Source organism: Spermophilus citellus (assembly GCF_964194105.1).
Source record: "Spermophilus citellus genome assembly, chromosome: 1".
In the NCBI taxonomy this organism is placed as follows: domain Eukaryota; kingdom Metazoa; phylum Chordata; class Mammalia; order Rodentia; family Sciuridae; genus Spermophilus; species Spermophilus citellus.
The window spans coordinates 168473205-168500094 of NC_138182.1; the positions used below are offsets into that span (position 1 = coordinate 168473205).

At 40.2% G+C, this 26890-nt stretch overlaps 1 protein-coding gene across 1 annotated transcript in view; it reads left to right on the forward strand.

Annotated features, from left to right (window-relative positions):
* Positions 1-854: 854 nt before the first annotated feature.
* The window catches only part of TNFAIP8 (TNF alpha induced protein 8), a 118042-nt gene continuing 92006 nt past the window's right edge, over positions 855-26890 (forward strand). Inside the window, exon 1 of the mRNA XM_081309029.1 lies at positions 855-999. Within this exon, the coding sequence (XP_081165155.1) occupies position 999 (1 nt within the window). The 5' untranslated portion in view covers positions 855-998. The remainder of the gene's footprint in view (positions 1000-26890) is intronic.

A 26890-nucleotide genomic window follows, 5' to 3' on the forward strand; every position in this document is an offset into this window, starting at 1 on the left:
AGGTGTGTAATTAATGTTTTTAGTACGATGGATTTAACTTAACTCCCACAAAGTTCTGTCGCTCTTGTAAATAGGTGCTAGGGTAAGGGCTCTTGAACGGAAGGAAGCCCAGATTCTGTCTCATCCTTGTGGTCTCTCTGGATCTGGAGAACCCTGGTTCCTTAGGTAAGGACCGTCACAATGAAGTTCGCAGGGTGGTTGACATCTGCTGGCTTTCCAAGAACCCATGAATGAGCCTTTGGCTGCATGAGGAAGCCCGGCATCCTTCCCTAATGGAATCCATGAATCCGGAGCGCTTTGGCTATCTCTGGTAGACTTCAGGCCATTAGAGGCCGAAACAAACAAATATATAAAAGCAGGCAGCATTTAGGGACCTTCTCGGATCTTCATCATAATAACAACAATGGCAGCAGACGCTAACCTTCAGGTACACTGTTATTTCCCAGGAAAGATGCAAGTAAATTGAGTCCCACTTAACCATTTCATCGCCACTTGGTTGCTATCTCTCTTTTACAACTGACGCGGAATCCGAGAGGCCTAAGGGATAGCAACTTTCCGGTCTTATCTTCCCACAAGTCCTGACCCCTAGCGCCCAGAAGTCTGTGCCTCCCTGATCCGGTACAGGGAGGGTCCAGGCGGCTGACCCGTGCGCTCTCCCCCGAGGGACCACTTCCCGCCGTCTATGGCCCCGCCCCGCGGCGGCCCTCGGCCCCTCCTGCCCGTCCCACCCTCCCGACCCGCTCCGCCCCTCCGCCCCTGCGGATCGCGCTCCGCCCCCAGCTCTCGAGCTCCTCCCCGGCCCGGCCCGCCACGCCCCTGGTCTCCTCCTCCTCGCCCCGCCCCCGGCCCCTGGCTCCTCTTCTCCCGCCCGCTGTGGCCCGCGTTTGGTTGTTAAGGTCCGCAGGCGCGCGCGAGCAGTGCTGCGACTAGGGGAGTCCCCATCGCCAGACCGCCCAGCTCGCATCTCAGCGTCCGGCGCCGCCGCGCCCCTTCCTCTGAGTAAGTGCCTCCCGGGCGTGCCCATCCCGCGTGCCCCTTCCTGGGCTCTCCCGATCGATGGGGTTAAAATAAATAAAGAAATAAAGCAGTCAGCATTTAGGGACTTTAAAAGTGTTCCTGGGGTCGCGCTTCCAGTCCACTGAGAGTTTCCGGAGTGAGAGTGGGAGAGAGTGGATGCGTAGGAGCGAGTGTGTGTAAGTAGGTGTGCATAAGAGTGTGTGTAGGAGCGCACAGCCTCGCAACTTCCCCGAGTTTCACCCTGTTTCTGCGTTGTAATGAGAATTCTAGATCCCGGACTAGGAACCCTTACAGATTGGGCCAGCTTCTTAACTTCCACCTTCAGCGCTGAGCCCCACTCGCCATTCCTTCCTTCCTTCTGTGGAATGGCTCCCGCTAAGTGTCACGTCCTCTTGGTAACCAACCGCACATGCTGGGATAGATCGGATTGCAAGGGTTATCAGGATGCCCCAGATTGCAGACTGAGTTGCTGGTCTGAGATTGTAGTCCGATTCTGCATTGTAAAACGGGCAAGGACCAGAGTTTTGCTTTGAGATTTTTCAGTGGAGATTTCCTTTGGAGAATCAAGTTGTGTGCACGTGTCTGTTTGTGTACAAGAGCGTACTTGTGTCATTCCAGCCCTCAGCACCTGCTGCAAGAACACCTGATGAGTTCCCAGGCCCTCTGGGCCCCGGGGCTGCTGATATTTAAGACCAATCTGCCTTGAGCGCCTAAAAGATGTTCAAGGATTCAGCAACATCATGTTTCTAGATCAACTGACACCTAGCACTAAGGAACAGTAGTTCAGTTTCCAGTGTTGAAACAAAAATGTTTAAATTGCTTAAAACTGATCATTCCACTCTCCATAGATTAATTTTATTGGGCAGGGGGCATTTTTCTATATTTTAAAAATTGATAGCTTTGCTATCATAACAGTATTGTACTTCAATCAATCTACAAATTAGTCTCTTCATCTATAAAAGGATTGCCTGGTTTCTCAGGTCCCATCTAAGTTCTAGTTGTAATAGTCTTTGAGTTCTTCCACATCTCAGTTTATTCTTGCTGTGTTCTTGTCATGAAAATAGAATACCCATAACATTTTCCCCACTTTCTTGACAAGAATTTGTTTAAGAGATGCTGCTAGGGAAATGACATTTTTGAGTAGAAAGTGTTCCCTGAGGTACCAGTATAACAAAACTATGTGGCTAAAGGAAATCACCAAGACAGGGTAGTCTTTAAGAAGCTATTGTGCATTGGCATATGAAAAGTTAAGAGCTGATAAATCACTTTAAGTGCTGCTTATCTTAGAAGATATTTTTATCTGGTTTGAATCCTGTGTTACACAAAAGTGTTTCCACACTGTTTTAACTAAGGAAACATTATACTTTGCAATGTAAACATATGACTCCATCTCTCTTTAAGAAAGAATAATTATCACACTTAATTAAACACCTGGAAACATTTATTGCCACCTTCTAATTAGATCTGTCATGGGGAATTAAGTCAGCAATTTATTGTTAATATTCTAGCTAGTAACATAATTATCTTTTTTGTAGATTTTTAGGATGCATATTTTCCTCCATATACATTAATCATGGCCCACATTTTGAGTTTTAACTTCTAATTTCAATAAGGAAAGTTTAGGGAAATGCACTACCTCTTATTTCTCTGTAAAACCTTAGATATTCAGTGTTTTGCATTAAGCTCTTTGCATTGACAAATGTAAGCTTTACAAGCTATTAAATTCTTCTGGATTACCTGAGGATCTAAAAATAATAAGTCATCGAATATAAGATGGTTCCACCAAAAGTATAATAATCATGCACAAATGGGCATTTTAAACATTTTCTTTAAGAGATTTTTACTCTATGATGCCTTTTGTTCTGATGAGTTTAAATTTAGTGAGAAGTATTGTGTGATTCGGGATGCTTCTCACCTTCATTGTCTTAATATTCCATTTCTGATTACATTGCTAGACTTAGTCTCCAGCTGGGTATAGAGATGTCATGAGGACAGGCTGTTCTGGATCCTAAGCAGAATGGCAGATACCAGGGTAGACACCCTGCATGGGCCAAGAAGTGAGTATTTTGTGATGCCTCATTTTTTGCAATTTTCATTCTGTTGAAATTGGAGGAAAGGGTGTGTGGTGAGAAGCGATTACATCCAAACAGTACTCATTAGGAAATGCCAAGTTGGGGGAGGAGCAAATTTCTACATGGTTTATGACTTGGAGAACTTCAAATAGTTAATCTTTGGAGTTGAGTCACCCCAGTGCCAGGCACTGCAGCAGTCTCAGAGTTAATGGATCCAGTTAATTTACTTCTGCTGGAAGTAGCCCTAGTTGAAAATAACACTTCTTTCTTCTTGGAGATTTCATTAGTACTCAGAATCCAGCTTTGCTCCTCACCATGTAGCATGTAGTCCATTCCCTACCCTCCTCATTTTTGCTTGGTACAGTTGAAGGGATTGAACATATGGTAATTTCCAGGAGGTAGGGGAGAAATAACAGTGACCAGAAAGTGCCACCTGTTTCCTTATGGAAGGGAAAGGGAGGTGGACAGGGGTGTTAGTGGAACCCCAGTACCAGGGGCACTGATTTGGGCAATGAGGCCGTGAAGGGAAGGCACTGCATGATGCTAGATTAACTTTTATTGCCTCACCCATCCTCATACTGCCACATCCTGCACTTAATACCAAATGCACACAGTAAGAATTCAACCAATACCAAAAAGGTGCTCTGAAGGCCCCACCTTTTATGTTTCTCTCTAGCTGGGAGTTCACTTCCTGCTCTTACCATCTCTGGTTTTGATGACTGTGGCTTGGAGTCTGCAATGACTGCAGTTTCTTGACTTTTGTCTTTCAGTGGTGCTGCCCAACAGCTAAAAATGAGTGATTTGTGGAGGATCAAAAAAAAAAAATTAGAGAAACTTGTTGCAAAATATAAATCAGGTCCAAAATGTAAATCAGGAAGTCAGTTGCTTTTTAGTTATCTTCTGACCTGACAAGGAGGAAATGAGTTAAAAGTGAAGGGTGGATAATAGTAGACTGTCATGGGCAAGAGGCACTAAAGAAACAATCTGGCCCATGGTCTTAGACCATTACATTTGGGGTCATTTAAGTTTGGAGGCATCCAGTTCCCCAATCCAACTTTCAGGAAGAGAGCACTATTCCTTCCTGCAGTGGGTATTTATTTGTCACCTACCATGTCCCTGGCATTGCACAACTTTTTCATATTTACATGAAGGCTTGGAATCTGAGGGGGCAAGTTATTTATGCAAAGAAGAATGATGGTATGAAAGGGTCCCTTGAAGGTAAGCTTCTAATGGCAAAAATGCATTTGGCAAAAAAGCTTATAATGGCAAAAATGCATTTGGAATTTCCTTGTGTTTCACAAAGGAAAGGTGCTTACTTAGGATGGTAGAACCATTTTCAAAGTATTTTTATTTTCCATTAATTAGAAACTGAAATAAGCATATTTCTTTTGGTATCTGTTAAAATTATCAGTGGTATAGCAGCAATAAACTTGATTCCATAGGATTTTGTTTTCTTGAACTTTCACATCAGACATGGAAGCTACCTGAGAAATTTATTACACATATCATTGTCCAGAGCAATCAAATAATACTTATCCCATCCTTTCAGAGAACAGTTGCTTTTTCTCTAGAAGCACATTTATGGTACAGAAGCAGAGTAGCTAAAGTTCAGAACTAGCTGCAAAACTAGATGGATGTCCCTGCTTTGTTTCTCATATGGGAGATTGAACCCAGAGTTCACATATGCTAGGCAAGCACTCTACCACTGACCTACATCCCCAGATACATCCCCAGGTTGGTCTCAAACTTGGGATTCTCCTGCCTCAGCTTTCTGAGTAGCTGGGATTACAGGAGTGTGCCACCATGCCCAATATTGTCCTTTTTAATACAGAATAAGGAGGGTTATAGACCAGTCTGATAGTATTTCTGTAGAGGGACTGGAGACTGACTAGACAAATAGCTCTTCTCTACTAAAAAGAAAAATAGAAGTGTGAGGAGGTCACAAGAATGGGTCTCACCCCAAGCTAGCTTGTGAACAAATTTAGGTTAGGTTTCTTTAATAGAGAATGGTATTCATTTCAGATTTTCACATGTAAGTTTTCTTAACATTGAGAATAAAGATGACTTTGATCAAGAAGAGGTGGGTTCAGATGACTTTACTGAAATCAGCTGCTCATGTCTCAGCTACCACTGGCTGGCTGTGACTTTGAACAGTCTACTTCAGCTCTTTGATACTGTTTATTCAAGTTTGAGGAGATTATTTACATTATAGGATTGCTGTGTGGATGAAACCAAAACATTCCTCTCCTGTTGTCAGTGGGTGGAAAGTGCCTAGCCAGTGGTGGACTTTGCTGATTTGGCCAAATAGGTCTCATTACAAGAAGGTGGTGTTAGCACTGGGTATAGTGGAGCAGAGGGAGAGTGGTAACTTGTACCATATGTGCTTTTAGTATGAACTTTTTTTTTTTTCTCTAATGATGCCAGAGGAGCCCAGAGACTAGGTTGAATATAACACAGTTTTAATGATTCCCAGCTGCAGGATCACATGATTATATAAGGGAAATGCTGCTGCCACTACTCCTAGAGATAAATGATCCAGAACAGGGCATTTGGGTTTTAAGTGTCTGAACACAGAGAAGAGCTGTGGTACCCAGTAAGCCTCCCTGTACATGAGGGAAGTTTTGAAAGACCTATTCCAATTAAGCTGTGAATAGTTGGTTGACTCTTCATAGTTCCCATGTTTAAAACAGGTAATGGATGAAACCAGATTATCCAAGACATGCAGCTGCCTTTGGTGTCACAAAGAGACTTGGGCTGGCAAGTCTCACCAGAGGTTGTGTGTTCTGGGAGGTAGGGGTGGGGATGCATCCATAGGGTTGTCCGTAGCCGGCTCTTCTGGAGACATGGTACTCAGCAAGGCACATAGTAATTCTTGAATGTTTGAAAGGAGCCAAAGAAGAGGAGAGCAGCCCAGCTGGCCCAGCCTGGCTCTTACTGCTTTAAAACAAGTTCATTTAGCTCAAGCTTTTTCACTCCCAATCTTATTTAAACTAACTAAAAAAAGAAATGAGATTCTTATAACACACCTGTCAGAAAAAAAAAGGTGGGGGTGCTGGATACAGAGGCTGTAGTGTGTGCTGTGGAGACCTGATGGCTCTCATGCTGTTCTGTGTTGGGCTTTTCATTTGACTGTGTTCAGACCCACACAGATGCCAACATACCAGGCATGGCCCTAGGGGGAAATGCAGGTACAGTTCTGGCAACAGATTTCAAAGTTCAGGACAAGTTTTGATGACTCAGATCTTAAAGAGGTAAGCCCAGTACCTGATGACATCATTCTGCAATCAGGAAATGACTGCTTTATTTTTCCTTCTTTCTTTAAGGAAATGAGAGATTTTTTTTTTTTTTTGTGAGATGGCTAGTGTTTGGTTAAATACTGCTTTTATCTTTTTAGTGAAGAGATAGGTCCCCCAGTGACTCATGGAGTGTACCTGGGAGAGGTGAATGAGCTTAAGCCTCCCCAGCTTCCGGTGATGACCTCTGTTTGCACATACATTGACCATTTGCTCCTTTGGTTGTATGGCCAGGAATGACTGGTAGTATCTGAAGGAATGGCTGTTATTATTTGCCAAAGTAAGAGACCCGGTATAAATGGGGATCTTCTAAGGAAGTAGGGAATTCCCTGCCTTGTGTACTTGTAATTCTTATTGCCTCCCCAGAAGGAAGGCTCTGCCCAGGTGGGGCAGTTTGAGAACATGATTACCTGGGCAGCCACAAAGGTGATACACTTCGAATTTGTCCAGTGTGCTGTCTTTTAGGGATCATCTGGGGCTGCAAAGTTCCAGCCTGACTACAATTTATTCACCTGGGGAGCTTGATTTGAAATGTGCAGATTCTTGGGCTCTCACTTACTGCAGTATCACCAAAGGCCTGGCCTGGGAATCTGTATTTCTACACCCAACCTCACCCCATAAGTGATCAATGCACAGAAATTTAGAATCTGTAGCCTGAGAGAGATTTTCATGTCTTGTGATATAAAGAAGTTTTATTCAGGCAGTGGATAACTGTAGGGATTTTTTTTCTTTTTCTTTAATTTTTTTTTCAGCAGAAAGAGCAAATCTTTTGAAAGTACAGACATACTCATAAAATGCACTCCAATGAACCCATTTGGGACATAACGAATGGTTTTTCTGGGTCTTCAGTGCATTGAAAAATGTTGACAAACAATCAGGTCAAGAACAACAACAACAAAAAAAATGACTACTGAAACTAATAGTGATATCCCACAAATAGATCCAGGAATCGAAAGCCCATGAAATGGAAACATTGAAGAATCTTAGTTGAGAATCTAGATTTCAGTCACGGGCAGTGCTGACATTATAAAGCTAGGGTGCCAGTTGGCTTGAGGACACCTCAGGTTGCTCTATGGATTGATTACTGATCTGGAATGGCACCCTTTTCTCAAGCATGGCACAGGTTGGGAAGAACCCAGGCTTAGCCCAAGACTTGACGTTGCCGAGGGGCCTTTTTTCCCTACTCCAGTGCTGCTCTGTTCTCCTGAGGTCCTGGAAACTCCAAGAGTAATCTGACTCCTTCTGAGAGTGCCCCTCTCATTTCGTAATGGTAGACAACAGGAAAATGGAAAACACATTTTTTTTTCCTTCTTGCTGTAACTTCCTCCTTCTTCATCTTCTTCTTTTTGCAGGGGTGGGGTGGGGAAGGAGAGGTTGTGCCAGTTCTTGAGAATTTCTTCCTGCTACTGAAATTTTGGTCGGTTTTCAATTTATCATTCTAACAGGAGTCGTGGAAATTATGAATAATAAAGGTCTGCTACCGATGATATATGGTGCCAATTTTAGTAGAACTATTGCGTCTCCCCCTGTAGGCTTAAATATTTGATCAGGGACCAAGAAATATGAAAACAGACAAATTTGTGTCTTTGCTTCAACCTTCCTCTGTAGCCAGCCATCTTCTGGGTTTGCTGCCCCAGAGTCCGATACATCAGGCCTTCCATTGTCACCCTTTGGAATTGAGGCAGAGGGCGGAGGTTGAGACAGAGGGCAGGGCCAGAGATTTAACCACCTCACTCTTGCTGGTGCAGGCCTTGATTCTGAGTACCCTGCGAGTATATCCACTCCTAGTTTTACCATTTTACTAGTCTTTTTTAAAGTTTGATTCTCTCTTATGGTTGCCATTAGTATTTGTACAGTCATGGTAATAGTCTATCAGTATCTTAGTTTGTCAGGAGTGTTATAAAAGAAGTATCACAGATTCTGTGACTTCAACACAGAACTTGTTCTTAGTTTTGGAGGCTGGAAGTTCAAGATCAGGATGTCAGCAGGTCTGGTTTCTCAGTGGCTTGCAGATGGCCACTTTCCCTCTGTGTTCTCCAATGGAATTTTTTTTCGGTGTCTGAACTTCCCTGATGCCTTTCCCTCTTCTTAGGCATCAGTCGTATTGGATTAGGGTCTCACCCTTGTGACCTCACTTAACCTTAATTATCTCTTTATTAAAGGCCAATTTCCAAACACAGTTGCACTAGGGGCTGAAACTTTCATATGTGAGTCTAGACGGGACACAATTTAGTCCTTAACAGTCCCTTTTGTAAAGGGTATTTAAAATACCCTTTGTATTATGATTGTCTTATGGTTTATATCTTTTCTTTTTTTTATACAATGTTTTAATTGAATATTATAATTGTACATAATGATGAGATTTGTTATTTATTTGTGCATGTCACAATATAATGATATAATTTGATCAGTATCACCCCAAGCACTTTCCCGCTTCCTCTTGCTTCTCACCCCTGGTCACTTTCCTCTACTGATTTCCCTTTAATTTTCAGAAGACACTACTTCCCACAGAGAAACCAGATCTGCTGTGTTTTTTTTCTCCCCTCTCTAGCTTCCATATATGAGAGAAAATATGACCCTTAAACTTCTGAGTTTGGATTATTTCACTTAACAGAATAGTTTCTGATTCCATCCATTTTCCTGCAAACGACATTTCAGTTTTCTTCATGGCTAAATAAAACTCCATTGTGTATCTACACCACATTTTCTTATCCATTCATCCATTGATGGACACCTAGACTAGTTCCGTAGTTTAGCTATTGTGAATTGTGCTGCTATAAACGTGGATATTCATATATCATGGTAGTATGACAAATACTAAGAAGTGGTAGAGTTGGGTCCTATGGTGGTTTCATGCCTAGTCTTTTGAGGAGCCTCCATACTTATTTGCATAGTGGTTGTACTAATTTACAGCTTCACCAACAGTGTAAAAGTGTATCTTTTTGTCTACATCCTCTCCAGCTTTTATTATTATTTGTATTCTTAATGACTGCCATCTGAGTAGTGTGAGATGAAATCCCAGTGTAGTTTTGTTTTGCATTTCCCTACGTGTTAATGATGCAGAACATTTTAATATATTTGTTGGCCATTTCTATTTTTTCTTTTGAGAAGCACCTGTTTAATTCATCTGCCCATTTATTAATAGGGTTATTTGTGGGTTTTTTTGGTGTTAATTCTACACGTGTAGCCACCACAGATCACAGTTATTGTTTTTTGCCTTAAATAATTACCTTTTGAAGAAAATTAAAACAGGAGTTAAAAAGTTTTTTATATTTGCCTACTTATTAACTAAATTTGGGGCTCATCTTTCCCCTTCACCTCATGTTCTTCAATATAAAACTTGTCTACATGTTCATCATCATTTTTAATGTAGACCCAAGGTTTACATCTGGTATTATTTTGTCATTCAGCATGAACTTCCTTTAATATCTCTTATAGATCAGATCAGATTATCTTCTCTGTTGTCTCTGCATGTCTTAATTTCCTCTTCTTATAAGGTCACCAGACATACTGGAATAGGGCCCACTGCAATGGCCTCATTTTAACTGAATCATATCTTTAAATTTCCTGTTTTCAAATGCATCTACATTCTGAGATACTGAGGGTAAGGCTTCAACATATGAATTTTGGGGAGTGGCTTAGTCTATTCATGCTGCTATAACAAAATACCTGACACTGGGTAATTTATCAAGAAAATAAAATTTATTTGTCACAGTTCTGGAGGCTAGAAAATCCAGGATCAAGGTGCCCTATCAGTGTCTGATGAGAGCTATTCTTTGCTTCCAATATACTTTTTTATGTCCTCACATGGCAGAAAGGGACAAAAAGGAATGAACAATGTGTTCTCACATAGCAGAAGAGATGGAAGATGGGAGGGCATGGTACTCCTTTCAGCATTATCTATAGGACAGGAATCCAGAGGCGGAGTCTTGTGACTCAATCACTTCTCCAAAGATCCCAGCTTTGTGGGATTTGAATTCTAACATAGGAATTTTGGAGGGATATATACATTCAGACCATAGCTGGGAAGAATCATTTTATTCCATGACTGTCAGGATGCTTTAGATGCAGGTAAGAGAATGCCCAAATAACAACTTAATTATCTTATATGAAGGGTAATCTGGGGGTGGGTCAGTGGCTTGAACTGTGTCCTCTGGGATCAGGTTCTTTCTATCCTGTTGCCTTCCCATTCATAGCACGTTACCTTTTATCTGTAGAACTGCCACCCCACGGGCAGGAAATGGCTTCCTCAGCAACGGGTAGCACCCACCAACCTCATTCAAAGGCAGGAAGTGTGTGTATGTATGTGGAGGGCGGAACACAGAAGGTGGCAGTGATAATTTGGTTTTCTTGCATTTATCTCCTTTCATCAGAGGATCATTCTTTCCTGAAACCTTTGTGGACCTCATTGGTTAGCACCAAGTCACAGCTTTAGGGGAAGCTATGAAAGTGGGAGCGGGCCTTGAGGGAGAACCCTATTGTGGGAACCTCTCCTGGCTGTGCCTCTAACATGAAGGGAGAGGGATGTGGTTATTGGGTGGATAACTAGCATCTGCTTTAGTCCCAGGATTCCATGCCTAGAGGCTGCCTGCTAAGGCCACACTATTCCTGATTATAATAATTCCAGGTTTTATGGGAATTAAAACTAAACACCCATGATAGTAATTGGGAGGCAAAAAAAAAAAAAAACAAAAAACCAATGGTTTGGAGGTGTTGAAAGTCACATATACTTAATTACTACTGGCAGTGAATTTTATGTTCAAGATCATGGGTTTATAAAAATAGTACTACTTACTTTGGAAAAAGTATCCTGCGTTCAAACCCAGAAAATGTCTATAAAATAGAGTTCCTTTTGTTTCTGGAAATGTTTATCACCCCAGGATCAAGGCACTTATCCAGTACTTATGATGGGTCAGGCACCGTGCTAAGTGCTTTGTACACATAATTTTCATCTTCAGAATGGATCTATGAGAAAAGCACTATTGTCAAACCTCATTTACAGATGAGGAATTGAAGTGGAGGAGATTAAACATCCTGCTGCGAGTGCCTGGTCAGCCTGAGATTCCTACCCCGGCAGCTCAGCCGCCTCCCATACTTGGGCTGTGAATAGCTACCAGGTCTTGCCCCTCAGTAATGCTGCCACAGACCACCTCATTTTCTGGATTCCCAAAGGCTGTTACTTCTCCAGCCAATCCAGTTGTACTCCATAGGTTGCCTCCATGTTTCAATCTTGACAATTTGTTGATTTCAACAGTAGAAGGATGAACCACATGCTGTGTGGAACTGGTCACCCCACATCTCACTGAGTGTGAGATATGTAATCTCATGTGTGAGAGCACCCAACACCTGAAAGCTTCTGCAATTCTAGTAGATGTCCAAGAGGTGGGTCATTTTGAATTGAGATTACCCTTGAGATATTATGGATATTGTTTGTTAAATGCCTCTGAAAATATGTTGAAATGTTGTGTTAAGTTTTAGCCCAAACTGCATATGAAATCATTTCCCTTCAACACAAGAAGGACATTGAAACAGAATCCAGATGATGCTGGCTCCTAGCGGATTCTGCTGGATCCTGAAGCTACTCTATCCAATATATGGCAGTTCTTTTTATCCATTGCCTATTGTTGTGCTGACAAGCCTAGATTTTAACACCTTTTTAAAACCTTTTTATTATAAAGTAAAACACAAATATAAAAAATCCACACGAAATAAATGTGAATTATTATAAGGCAAAACTCACAACAGCAGCACTGAGGTCAGGAGATAGAACTTTACTTGCCCCCCCGCCCCAAGCCCCTTGACTCCTTCCAATCAAATTTCCCTCTGTCCTCACAAAACTGAACACCATCCGACTTTTATAGTAATCACTCCTTGCATCTGTTTATGATTTTTATGCCCCAAGTGTATAACCTAACCCACTATAGTTTAGTCTTGTTCATTTTTAAAAATAAAACAAAAACATAATGTGTCTTTTACTCCACATATTCCCTTACCACCTTCTTTTCTTAAAAAAGACAGACAGAAAGAAAGAAACAATGCAGATTATTTGTGGAATGACCTGGACTGTAATCTGTAGACTTTCCCACAGTCTTGATGATAAGAGGCATGCTCTTGGCAAAGCTCCACCTGTTCCTTTGCTCTTTGTCTCCTGTATCTGGATCTAGAGGTTGATCAGACTCAGGTTCTATCCCTTTGGCAAGATTATAGGTACTGGTATGTTTTTTCGCTGGAAGGTATGAGGCCTGGTTTTTCTGCTCTTTTTTTGAGGTAAGCAAGCTGTTCATCTTTGGTGTCTAGGTCTATTAATTCATCCAGGATTGCAGAATGGTGATATTCAAATTCTGTCATTTTAATTTTATTGGTTAGCTGGAATAATTTTACAAGGCTAGACTCTCCTTTTATCTGTTATTTGATGTGGACTTTTTTTCCCTTATTAGCCTGTTAGGAATTGCCCGACCCCTTTTGACTCTTCTCCTATGAGGTTGAGATTTTTGCTTCAGTCACAGTTCTGCTCACTGGGGCAGGCTCGTCCCCTGAGCAGGTGTGTGGGTGCAGCACCAACGGGTCCCAGGTTGTCCTGTGGACTCATAGAGGTCATGTGGTACAGTTCACACAGGAAAAGCAATATAAACATTTATTTCCTTTGTTTTACCTAGCTTACAAAAATTGATTTCCTGTCATTCTCAGAAGGTTGATCATTAGAGTTGTTTTTCTTTGCTTTTTTTTTTTAAATCATTATGAGTTTATGGAATTGAATATTTTTGATGGGTTGCAACCCATGGAAATTTTGATTTTTATTAAGATTCAAATTATTCCATCCTTGGCTGATGGACCTGTGGGAGCCTCTTCCACTTGGTTCCTGAGGTCTTGGGACATGACCTTAGTAATCTTGAGAACTTCCTGCTATTTGGTTTTGGAACTAGCCATTTCTCCAAGAACCTCTTGTTTCTTTAGTGAGAAATGATATGTCAGTACCATAATCCAGGCACTAGGGATGCTCATTCACTGCAATGGCTATTCTTTGCAGTCCTTATCACTGGTCACAGCTGGGAAAAATAGACACATTTACATACAAACACATACACTCTTGTAAAGATACAGTACTTCTTGAGTTCATATTGATATATCCTATTCAATTTCAAGAATACAGAGTTTTTATTTAATCTCTTATATATACTTTTCCATTTCCTTTCTCCCATGCTTAGAATCCTGGGTTTTTAAGTCATAGAAGAGAGAAAATGGCAGTCATATAATTACCCATTTGGTTGTCCCATATTACACATACAACAGTTTCTGAATAACAACATAAATACTATAATTACTAGCTGTGATTACTGAAAAACAGTACAAGTAATTGTTTTGGCATATGCCATACTCATTCTTCCCCAGTTTTTTTTTTTATGGTTGATCCTATCTACATTGTCAGATCAGACAGCCATTACTTACTGAAGTATCTACCCTTTAATATTCACTTAGTTTTATTTCTACAAATAGCTGTATGCATCACACTTATCACCAGTCTTCATGTCAGTGACTCTAGAGATTTCAATTAAAGCCCTTTCTCTAGTATAACTAGTAAGTCGGAGTCATGGAAATAATGTTCCCTAATTTCTTTATACAGTGTGTGTGTGTGAGTGTGTGTGTGTGTGTGTGTGTGTGTGTGCGCGCGCATGCGTGTACGTATATATGTATGTATTAGTTGTAGATGGACACAATATCTTTATTTTATTTGCTTTTATTTTTATGTGGTTCCATGGATGGAACCCAGTGCCTCATGCATGCCAGGCAAGTGCTCTACCACTGAGCCACAACTCCGGCCCCCCTAATTTCTTGATTATATTTGTGACCTTTATAATTAAAGCCAGGATTTTTTTTTTTTAGATATAAAAACCTTTGGCTCACGTTTCTTTCCTTGAGAATTTTTTATTTTTTTTTATTTGTAGATGGACATAATACCTTTGTTTTATTTATTTATTTTTATGTGGTGCTGGGGCTCAAACCCAGTGCTTCATACATGCTAGGCAAGTGCTCTACCACTGAGCTACAACCCCAGTCCCTCCATTTTCTTTTGACATAAAGTATTGTTGTCAAAAGGTCTGATGATGACTATCTCATTTCATTTCCATCTATATGATCTACTCAGCACTTTTGAGAGTATTGACTCTATATCTGTTATATTCAATCTGCTGTATACCTAGCCTTCCAATACTTGAATTAGCAAGTGACTATGTTACCAATTCTGAGTTTATGATGGTCAGTCCTGGTACTAAATGATCTCTTCTTCCTGTTAACCCGGAATGAGCCACGTACTCTCAGTAACTAGCTTTTTTTTTTTTTTTTTTTTATCTTTGTAAACACAGCTGAACCTTGTAAAGTGTACATAGCACTAAATATATGCTTATTTTTGAGTGTTGTGGGAGGATGAGGGCTTTTTTCCTTTCCTCATTAGCCTGCCAGGAACTGCCCCATCCCTTTTCACTCTTCTTCCACTGGGCAAGGCTTTTGCCTCAGACACAGCTGTGCTCACTGAGGCCATCTCTTCCCCGAGCAGGTGTGTGGGTGCAGCACCCATGGGTCCTGGGTTGTCCTGTGGACTCTCTGTCAGCTTGCCAGAATTTTTAGTGTATTTTCAGGACTTGCACATGGGGAACCCATCACTCCTCCAGAACATTCCATACCATGGTGAATACCAGTGGGGTGCCTGTGCCTATTTGCTGTCCCTTTGTCCGTACTTTTGCCTCTTACCTTCCTGGGTTTTAGGGCCCAGAACTTGGTCTTTGTGTGACCTTTCTTTTCTGAACACTACTGTGTCATTGGATGCCTTCTCAGACAGACCCTCGTTGCCCCTGTCCTCTCCTTTCGTGGCTGATCTTTTTGCTTGTTGCTTGGCTGTCAGAACCTATGGCAAGTATTACAAAATGGGGACCTTTGGCCCAGATGCATTTTGTTCCACTTACACACTGTGTTTAGCTTTTAAAATTTAAATGTCAGTAGGACCTGTGCCAATTTGGCCAAAGTCTCTGTTTCCCCCTCTTGTATTGCCCTGGTCAGTGGCAAACTTCATTTACCTACTCTGATTCTTTGGACTGATGAGTTGGTGGCCTCTGAATGTCTGTATCTCATTCTTCTCAAAGCATTTGCCTCGCGGGTGCGACCTTGGGCTGCCAGGTTGCACGCCTGACTTGCACTAGTTCAGTGAGTGTTGTTGACCTGGTTCTGCCTGTTAGGTCCTGGCCTGTGGGCCATGTAGACCTTTTTCTTTCTTCCGTTTGAGTACCCATCACATGTAATAACAGGAAACAAAAACCAGTCTAGTGATAAGTAGCTTTTAAAAACATTCAACCTACAGAAGTAACAATGAGAATAATCAAGAAGTGATGGAATCATGGATCTTACCTGATGGATGTGAATGCTGAAGTGATCCCTTATTTCAAGAATCAAGAAAAGGGAACCTCATAATCTTACTTGCACCAGGGAGATCTCACTTATAACAGGGAGGTGGAGATGTGGAAAAGCCACTGTGACTTGAGACCTTGCTCTGATGCCCCACTTTCCTGTTCCTGGTTAGTGCACTGAGGAGGGAGCTGTGGAGTGGGGCTCTGTGCGCCCGTGGCTGGTGGCTAGGACTGTGGGAGGCAGCTCAGGAGCCTGACCCACCCAGGCTAGTTTTTCCCCCAGATCTGATTCAGACCTCAATCTAAACAAACTGTAATCGTTTTTTCTTTCTTTTTTAAATTCTGTTTTTATTAATTCTGCAGAAGTCATACTGAAGATTTTTTCTTTTTTTCCTGTTATCAGCTGCCCAGATTTTTACCTTTTGCCTCTGCTTTGCCTGTGCAAGAACGACATGTGTTCATAGTGACTCAGTATTTATTATGCACTAATATGTGCCAGGCACTGTACTAAGGCCTCTATACACATTGCCAAACTCGTCAATAACAGTTTAAATAGATTTTAGCATTGCTATTCCCATTTTAAAGATGAGGAAACAGACCCTAAGAGCCTTAGTTGTTACCTAAGGTCAGAGGCAAATCTGAAATTCAAATCTATTGGTTTTTCACCATAGTGTTGTACTTCTTCTTGCAGAAACTATCTCTAACTTTATCCAGCCAATGGGCAGGTGCTTTCTATAGGTATGAAACAGATGAGTTCCAGGGGTTAGAGGCAAAGCTGACTTCCTCTGTGAGATTTAGCTCTTGAACAGACTTTCCTCAGAGCTGCACAAAATCCCTGATTTAGACCCTGCAGCATGAATGGACAGGGAGGGGGAGTAATACAGATGGAGCTGGGAAATCTCACAGCCTCAGTAGCCCCAGGCTTGCAAACTCATTGGCAGGGCTGCAGACAACTTAAGAGTGGCAAATCTTGCTGATAACAAGTCAGCAATGTTACCCATACTTGCTTGTTATCACCTCAACAAAAGGACAGGAAAAGTGGCGTGAAACAAATGTGCCAATTATAAAACTTGTTAGGCATTCTAATTTGGTAGAATTTCAAAGTATCTAAAAATAAGGGTTTTGAATTTCTTACTATCTATACTATTTCTACATATGTTCTCAGAGTTTTTTCCTTTCTTTTTTTTTTTCTTTTTTTGCTTCTTTTGGTACTCTGTAATTAGAAAGGCCATGGACAGTTGTGTACAAGATGGCTGTCCAGTGACAAGCTGGGTAATCTTGCTGAGATGTTCAGCCCCTCTGGGCCAGAATTTCTACATCTAAGAAATATGAGATATGAACTAGATAATCTCTAATCCTTTCCAGCTCTGAATTCAATGGTTCTGATATTTATAACCTGTACTTTTCATTATTGTTTTAAGCATAGAAACCATGGGAGGCTAAAGTCACTGGCAGAACCAGAGAGTAGTGCCCCGGTTCCCCTTGGAAGGAAAGCTATTCTACCTCAGTGTGACTGAGGAATTCTGCACAAGGGGTTGGTGTGGGAAGCCAGAACTCTGGTCCTGAGTCTCCCCAGGAGGCCCCGGGACTACAAAATGTCCTGAGATACTCCTGTTGAGTGATTTATTTTTAGAACTATCTTTGTGTTCCCCTTCATTGCTAAATGATGGTTAGCTATACTTACATATGAGGGAATCTTGCTAAATTATGTCTTAGCCATCTGTGACAATATGCAAGAAGCAGATACAAGTGACCACAAGTGAATTCATTTTTCAGGATGAGCAATGGCTGGAGGTATATTTCAGTAGTATAGCACTTGCCATGTATATATGAGGCCCTGAGTTTGAAGGGCTGAAGGATAAAAAACAAAAAAAGAAGGAACAAAACCTCTAAATGACTTAAAATATACACCAACTGCATATATATATATATATATATATATATATATATATATATATATATACACACACACACACACAATTATGCTTATGTGTAGAATGGTGCTTCCTTGAAGTGAAACACTATGCAACTTTAGAACAAAGTTGGTCTCTATACACTGATATGGAATGATCTCCAAGAGAGATTAAGTTGAAAAACTAAATAATGATCTCATTACATCAGAAAAGGCATATTATATTTTGATGAGTGCATAAGCATTTTTTTTGAAGAATGAGCAATACACTGTTAGTAGTGATACTATGAGTTGGAAAAGGGGAAAGGAGTTTATATTTTTATTTTGTATTATATTATCTGCAGTTCCTAAATTTCATAATAAAAATATATTTGGCAAAGGAGGGAATTTAGATTTCAGTTGAGGTTTTGAGACATTCTAATACTTCCTTGGAAAAATCTGTATAAAAATAGCATGCTGAGAAAAAGCAAAGCATATATAAACACTGCAGGCTGCCAATATTAGAACTCCCCACTTCACACTCCTGGGCTTTATAGTGCCCTCTTTACAGAACACAGCTCTTTGATGAGTACATTCTTCTAACCCAGAATAGTCAGTGGATCAATCCCCAATGTCTATTTAAAAAGCCCCGAGGACAGCTGGGGATGTAGTTCAGTGTAGAGTGCTTGCCTATGTAGTGTAAGGCCCTGGGTTCGATCCCCAGCACTAAAGCCTTGAGGAGCAGTATGGCAGGGTGGACAGAGAGTGTGGTATGTCCTATTGGCTTGTTATTCTGCATAGTGGTCATGGAAGTCTGCCATGCACCGGGTACAGTGCTGGTGTAAGGATGCAGAGGTGTACTGTGCATCTATCAGAAACTGCATTTGACTCTCCAAGTCTCAGTCTTCTCACTGGTAGAGCAACCTGTCAGGATCAAATAGAACAACAAACACAAGGCTCCTTGGAGAGGCCCAAAGGACAATATTTGCTCACTTGCCCTCAGCCTTCTGTCCATGTCCAGAGCTAGGTCTGATCCCATCCCTCTTCCTCTGCTTGTTTCCTTTGGTTCCCATTGCTAAACCCATCAAACCAGCCAGGACACACCCACTCTTCTCTGCCTGGGTATATGCACCTCAGGTGAGACGTCTCTCTCGCTTCCTTGTGCTGGACAACCTCAGCCTATCCTTCCAGAGCTGGTTCAGATGCTGCCTCCTCATTAAACCCTTCTGAGCCCAGATGTGCTCTCTTGCTCTTCAGAGTTTTGAAGAACTCCTTCCAGCTCCCTGTCTTGACCCCCGTAACTTTCTGCCTTAGTTGCACTGTGTCATACCTGAATAACTTCCTGTGGGCAGTAACTAAGGTTGTTTTTGTTTTTCCAGCTTTATTGAGGTATCATTGGCAAATAAGAATTGCATACAGGTGTAAACGTGATGATTTGGTATATGTATACATTGGGTGGTGTTTGCCATGTTCAAATTAAGTACACACCCTTCACCACAGATAGTTACCATTTGTGTAATGTGGTGAGAACACTTAAGATCTGCTGTCCTTTAAATTTGAAGTCAATAATACAGTATTATTAACTATATTCACCCCAGCTGTACATAAAATCCTCAGAACTTTTCATCTTATACCTGAAGGTTTCTGCCCTCTAACCAATCTCTGCCCATTCCCCACACCCTCCAACCAAGTCCTGGCAACAAACCACTGGTTTGATTCTGTGAAGTAAATAATGAAGTTTTGGTTTTCTTTAGAATGCATCTTTTTACTCATGTTCTCAGTAAATATGCATTAGTGACTTCATTTTTATGATTGCTTAAATTTCGTTTTTACTTTAATTTAAGGGATTATTTTAGTTTGACACTAATAAAAGTGAGAACTTTCCTTAGAATCTGCTCTGATCAGCAGATTAGGTAGTTTCCTTTCTCTTACAGAGACTAATCTTGACCATTATGGAATTGCTAACCCTGAAGAATTTTTAGGAGACCAGGCAGGTTTCTGTCTGGGGTGGTCATTCTGTGCATGAATGATGGTCTCATTAGTTCCTAAGAGATAAGGTGAGATCTCATTCTGATAATGTGAAAAAGCAAACATGCTGCACCCACTGTTGAGACAGCTCCCAACAAAAGCAAGAGAAATTGAGAAAGAAAAACAGTAAAGTTGTGGATGTGTGTGAAAATATCTTGTTTCATTTCTCATATTTCTTTCTGTCGTTATATATAATTGTGACCATAAAATATACACAGTTGAATGTTCTGGTTTTTTTTTTTTTTTTGAGATTGTTTCCTACAGAGTTTTCCATGTTTTTATGGACATTTTACTCTGTTTCTAAACGAAACTATCTGAGTTCAGTTGATTATTGCCTTTCTTGAGAAAGAAATAGAGACCTGGAGGGTGGTACAAAGATGCAGCCTGGTACACAGCACGTATTTTAAAAAGACATGATCTTATTCAGATTGCTGAGGGGTACTGGAGCTAAAATATTAACAAATGATTTGAAGCTTGCAGCAAAATCAGTGAGATTAAGATCTTGAAGTGCTTTTAAAAGTTTTTCTTTAATTAAATACTCATCTTTAAGAGATTAGAGTTTTTGCTCAAGCAATGGCTTTTTATTTACAAAGGCAGTTAAAAGCAGCTGGACAGCAGCTTTTCCTTATCAGCAGGTTTCTATTACTAGCCTCTAGTTGTTTGCTAATAAATTTCAGGTCTCTAACACTAATAGGATGGAATAATTTACATAGAAGAATCTAGCTTCCTTTGTCAGAAGAAACTAATCTGGCTGGTGCCTACAGGCAATAAGGTGTGTTTAACATATGGAAAGAATTAGGTTAAATACCAGAATCTCTTTGAGGTCTGTGGATAAAGGCTCCAAAGAGAAAGAGAGGGGCATTCAAAATGGAATTGCAGAGAATTTTAACAAGCACTAAATACTCATTCTTGGAACTAATCTTGTTTTGGCCTGAGGCTAAGTTGACTAGATTTATGCTCCATTTCTTGACTTAAAGCCACAATTGCTCCTTCTTACCAGGAGAACCCACTGTCTTCTGACATGATTTTGTAGTGTTCCTTTATGGAGATTCTCACTTATTTTGCACTTCTTTCATCTCCCAGAGTCATTAATGCAAATATTGATTCAAGGTAAATTTGCCTTTTGGGCTACTTACCTGTTAGGAATTAGTATAATTTTATAATGCTCTCACCTTACCATGTTTATCATGTCTAATCTATAATTTCATGAAGGAATGATTGTCAGATTTCACTGTGTTTCTCAATGGGGATGACTGTGTCTTTGCCCAGGTGACATCTGTGGTTTTATTTATGAAAAGACACACAAAATATGGGTCCTTTTTTTTTTTAAGGACTTAATAAGGTATTCAGTCTTACTAGTCACCCAAACCAGCTTCACTGGGTCCCAAGAAGATCCATGAGAAGGACTCTGTTAAACTGTAATTTAGCCCCAAGTTTAAGAGAGGATCTGCATTGCACTGGACTCAGTTAAAATATATTCTAGGATTTAGAAGAAATCTTCTCAAGTAGATATCTTTGAAATGCCTTCAGTTCCTGGGATTGGGGCCAGGGTGCCTGAAATCGGGATTCTGCCAGTTTCATATTTGGACTTTACTGACACAAAACTCAAAGTGGTTGCTGTTCATTATTGCCAGTCTCTGCTGACCATCCTCATCACTAATTCTTGCCCTGCCCTAGTGCTCGGTTACTATCTGTGACATTTTAAAGCTGCTCTTGCCCTTGTATAAGATAGGAATGTCAGGTGGGAGACAAGTCTTGAGGTAGACATGAGGTAAGGTCCTTCTGTATCCTTGGTGTATTTCCTTAAAAAACCAGGTCTAGGATCAGAACCCAAACTTCTAGCTGTTACTATTTCCACACTGCTAAGATGTTAAAGTTTTAAAAAAATTGATAGAATCATCCCAAACCCATATGATGGTCAGCCCAAGGTATCACTTTACCAATTATTTCATTTAGTTTTTATCATTCAGTCAGCTAATGATTATTAAATGTGTTAATAATGTATGCAGAGAATTGAAAAATTAAAAGAGAAAGTTCCTCTCCTCTGGGAAATGTTCATTTAATTCTAAGGATAAGGTTAGGATGGAAATAATTAGAATACTATGCACAGTGCATAGGAGGGATGACTTAGTTACCCATTGCTAAATAAAAAGCACCTACAAAAACTGAGGTTAAAAAAATAATAAACCTTTATTACTATACACAATTTCGGTGGGTCAGGGATTTGGGAGTAGAACTGGGCAGTTCTGACTTGAGGTTTCCCATGAAGTTGAAGTCAGGGAGTGGGCCAGGTCTGCAGACATGAGAAGGTTTTTCTAGAGCTGGAGGATCCATTTCCAACATGGTTCATTTATATACCAGAGTCTAGGCTGGAGGCCTCAGTTCCTCACTCTGCAGACCTCTCCCCAGGTTTACTGCCTAAATCATGACATGGTGGATGGCTTTCTCCAGAGTGGGTGATCTAAGAAGAGCATGAAGTGGAAGCCTCAAACATCTTTTGTCTCGAGCTTTGGAAGTCACACACCATCCCTTCCTTTAGATCCTTTTAGTGACATGGGTCATGTGGGAGTGGTTACACAGAGAATGAATACTAAAAGGTGAGAATCACTGGGGCATCTGAGAGACCAGCTATTTCAAGATCTGCATAGTAATGAACAAAAGAGTGTTGAGATGCCACAAAAGAAGGAATAGAATATATAAGGGAAGGCTTTTCAGTAGCTGAGGTTGAAGGGAAAGGTATTGAGTAAGATAGGACATCAATGGCAAAGGGGTGGTGGATATCAACAGGAGTCAGTGTGTTCAGGGGCCATTAATGGAGGAGTTTGCTATGAATAAAATCTGGCAAAGTAGAAAGGGGCCAGGACCAGTGAGGTCTGAAGGCCAAGCAAGGGATTTTGGACTTTCCTTGATTGTTAGTCACCAGTCATTGAAGGCTTTGGAGCTGGCCAGTGATATAAATATTGGCATACTTTAGTTTTATTGGTACCTGAACTTTAGAGATTGGGTGCCTTCTTTTTTGTTCCCAGTATTATCTAGGGAGTCAGATCCCTAATTTCTAAAACTGTAAAACACTTGTATCCCTTGACCACAAACTTCCTTATACTGTTTAACTTTTCATGTATTTGTCTTCTTATCACAGGTAGATTACAAGGGTCACAGGACCATTTCTTTATCTGTTTCTATTTCCTCTGCTGTGCCTAGCACACTGGGTATCCAATGAACACTTGCTAACTGGTTAGATAATAGCACCCTGTTACTGTATGTGTGTACAGCCACCGTTTCCAGCCTGTGGTGCATAATTCACAGTTAATTTTTTTTTAAAGAAAGGGAAATTGCAGTAGATTTGATTTATGGAAGTAGAAAAAAAATGTTCAGAATCAAATTCTGTGCTTGGCATTTGCCAAAATATTTACAGGAAACTTAAAATGGTAATTTTTATTTTAAAAACTCAAGTATATTATTTTCAGCTCCAGAGAAACTTCTTATTTTGCTTAAATTAGTCTAATATAGGAATAACCAGCCACAGTATGAAATAAGAGCTGCTTTCATCCTGTATAGTAAAGGGCAGCTTCTTTCATTTCTGAAATAAGACTCCTGTTTAGGAACTGGGGCAGGATTGTGACCCCCTCTTTCCTTTTGTTTTGAATGAAATGATCATTGACCATGTATTTTCATGAACTACATATTTCACTCAAGAGATTGTTTCAAAAAAGTTGGGCACTTGTGGTCTCAAGTTAGCAAAGACATTTTTGCTTTCTTCTCTCGAAAATTTCCCTCAAACTTGATTAGTAAGAATCAGGAATGCAAACCGTATCCTCATAAACCTCAAGGACATCTGAATCTCTGAACTACTACATAGGACTTAAAGGTAGAGAGCAGATAAAGGAAGACAAATGAGTTGAGAGATGGGGAAGGGTCAAAAATGAAATGCCTGTGGGCCAGGGGGAGGGGACAAGGGGAGAAAACCAGAAATGATTGATTTGCTCACAGAATCTCAGGAAAGCTCTGAATGAGAGTTCCCAGGTTCCATGGAGGCAGAGGTGAGGCAGATGGCTTTGTCCTGGGAGTGAAGAATGAAAGCCTGCAAGAGGTGAAGAGCCTCCCAGGATGACGAGGGAGGGAAGTTACCCTTTGCAGCCATGACCCAGGAGCAGCCAGTCCAGGATGAGGCTGAGGGAAGAGTGGACCCCTCTTCTGGCAGGATTTCTGGAAGAAAAAAAAAAACAAAATAGATTTTAAAAGAAGAGAAAAGGAAAATGGGAAGTCCTGGGGTTTGAATTCTGTCTCTGACCAATGAACTGTGAATTTGGGCCAATCAATTAATGTGTTTTGATTTTAGTTTCTGTATTTGTTAAATGAAATGTTGGATGGGTCATATGATGTTTAAAATCTGTGCAAATTCTTGTGCTTTATGATTCTGTTGGGTAAAAGGCAATCAGAAACCCAGCAATTCTACTTCTAGCTATTTACCTAAGAGCCATGAAAGCATGTGTCCACACTAGTACTTATATGCAAGTGTTCACAGAAGCACTATCCATAAGTTCCAAAAGCTGGAAACAGCACCACTACCTACAGTTAGTGAACATAGCAAAAGGTGATATGTTTATGCTGTGGAGTGCTATTCAACAATAAAAAAGAACAAAGTACTTTGTGTAATACAACACGATGGATTTCAAAAACATTATGCTAAATGAAAAAAAAAAACAGATGGAAAAGACCACATGTGGTCTTTTAGAAAAGGTGTGGTATGATAGAAAAGGTGAATCTGTGAAGTCAGCAAATAGATTACTGGCTGCCTGGGGTAGTGAGAGTGGGGCACATGGGCACTTTGGGGGGTGATGAAATGTTGAAATGATCTTTTTTTTTCCTCCTAACACTATGTCTTTCTCTAACTTATTTCACTTAGCATCCTACAGGTTCATCCCTGTTGTTAGAAATGGCAGAATTTCCTTCTTTTTAATTTTATTTTAATTGACAAATAAGCATTGTGTGTATTCATGGTGTATAACATGAGGCTTATATATGTATACTCTTATACTTATAGGCATATACATATATTTATATACACACACTGATGGTGGAATAGCTAAATCAAGATATTTAACATTTGTATTATCTTCATACTTATCTTTTTTTGTGTGTGGTGAGAACACTTAAGATTTACTATCTTAGCAATTTTTAAATATACAATACATTGTTACTAAATGTTGCCACCATGATGTATAATAGATGTCTTGAACTTATTCCTCCTGTGTAGCTGCAATTTTGTATCCTTTGGCCAACATCTTTCCAACTCCCTTATCCCCCAGACTCTGGTAACCATTATTTTACTCTGTGTCTATGAGTTCAACTTTTTAACACTACAGTAATAAGTGAGATCATTCAGTATTTATCTTTCTGTGCCTGGCTTATTTCACTTAATTCAAAACTCTCCAGGTTCATCTGTGTCATTACAAATGAAAGGATTTTTTTTTAATGGCTGAATAATATTCAACTGTGGACGTAAACCATATTTTCTTTATTCATTTGGGATAATGAAACATTTTAAAACTTAGATTGTGGTGTTGGTTGCACAACTCCCTTAATTTACCAAAAATCATTCGGTTGGGCTGTGGCTGTGGCTCAGTGGTACAGCGCTGCACTGGCATGTTTGAGGTACAGGATTCAATCCTCAGCACCATATAAAAATTTAAAAAATAAAGGCATTGTGTCCATCTACAATTACACTTATAGTGGTAAATTATAGCTCAACAAAGTTGTGAGTAGAAAAGGTAACAAACAAGGATGGAGATAGAGAAGTGTAAATAAAACAAAACTGGTAATGCATTGATTATTGTTAAAGGTGGGTGTCAGATGAGAGTTTATCATACTCTTCTTTCTACTTTCATGTATACTTGAAAATTTGCATGACAAAAAATTTTCATAGGTATTCACAGCCTATGATGATGATGATGATGATGATGATGATGATTGTGTAGATGTCAGATATCACTTGCAATGTAAGTTCTATATTTTACAGTGATAGATGTTCTAGATACTCTTGGACATAATTCAGTCTCCGTTGAAACCTTGTTCATAATAAATGGAATCACTTTTAATGTGTCAGCTCTTCCTGATGCCTGAGCAGGAACTTTAGAAAGTCATGGTGGTCATATTATCAGAAAGAAGGTTAAATTTTGTTTATATTATTCTTTATATGTTAGAAAGGATAAAATTAACATAAGCTTTATAGGGGAACCCTTGATCTTAGAAAAGTAAACCATCCAAAACAATGCCATTTGGAGTCACTCTGAAAAACTGATTTTTTTTTTTTGTTCTTGAAACTTGGAAGTAGTATTCCATTCCAGATTCTGGCTATTGTCGAAGTGAGTATAAGAGTGATAGTTACCATTTTTTTCTTATTTTCTATGCACTTATCTAAGGATCTATTTTCAAACCTTGTAATTAACATTCTAAAGAAGGTAGTTTTTTGGTCCTATTTTACAGTGAAGAGAGTCGAGGCACAGAAAGGCTGAATAACTCACTCAAGGTTTAGCAGCTAGTTAACTGTGAATGTGGGGCCTGCCCGACTCTGCGCTGTTTCCATTCTACTTTTCTGGATGCCTAGGAGCATATTTCCCATCGAAGGCCTTTTTCTCACAAACTTCAGTTTAACCTATATGATATGATCCCTTCATGGAATCCATATGGGGTAGGTGAGAAAGAGTTCCTAGGACATGTTCCTAGGACGGGGAGTGGGGAAATCACAGGTGTAGATACTAGTCAAGGCAGTGACCATCTCTGAGGCACAGTTTTTGGGCTGCCTCATGCTGAAAACATTTCAGGTGGGACCCGAGCTTTGATTTAAAGGTAATAGAGACAGTTGTTAGGAGAGGAGAATTCAGATCCTCATTTATTGGCAGGATTATTATTTTTTAGTACATATTAATAGTTTGGGTGTGATATTTCAACACATGTATACAGCATGCATTGACCAAATATAGCCTCTCTTTATCCACCTTCCCCCACCACACCCTTCCCAACCTCTAGTTATCACCATTTCATGACCTGTAGCTTCCACTCATGAGAGAGAACATGTAGTGCTTGTCTTTCTGTGTCTGTCTGTCTTCACCTAACAGGATGTCCTCCAGTTCCATCCATTTTGCTACCAAAGGCAGGATTTTATTCTTTTTTATGACTGAATGAAAAAAAATT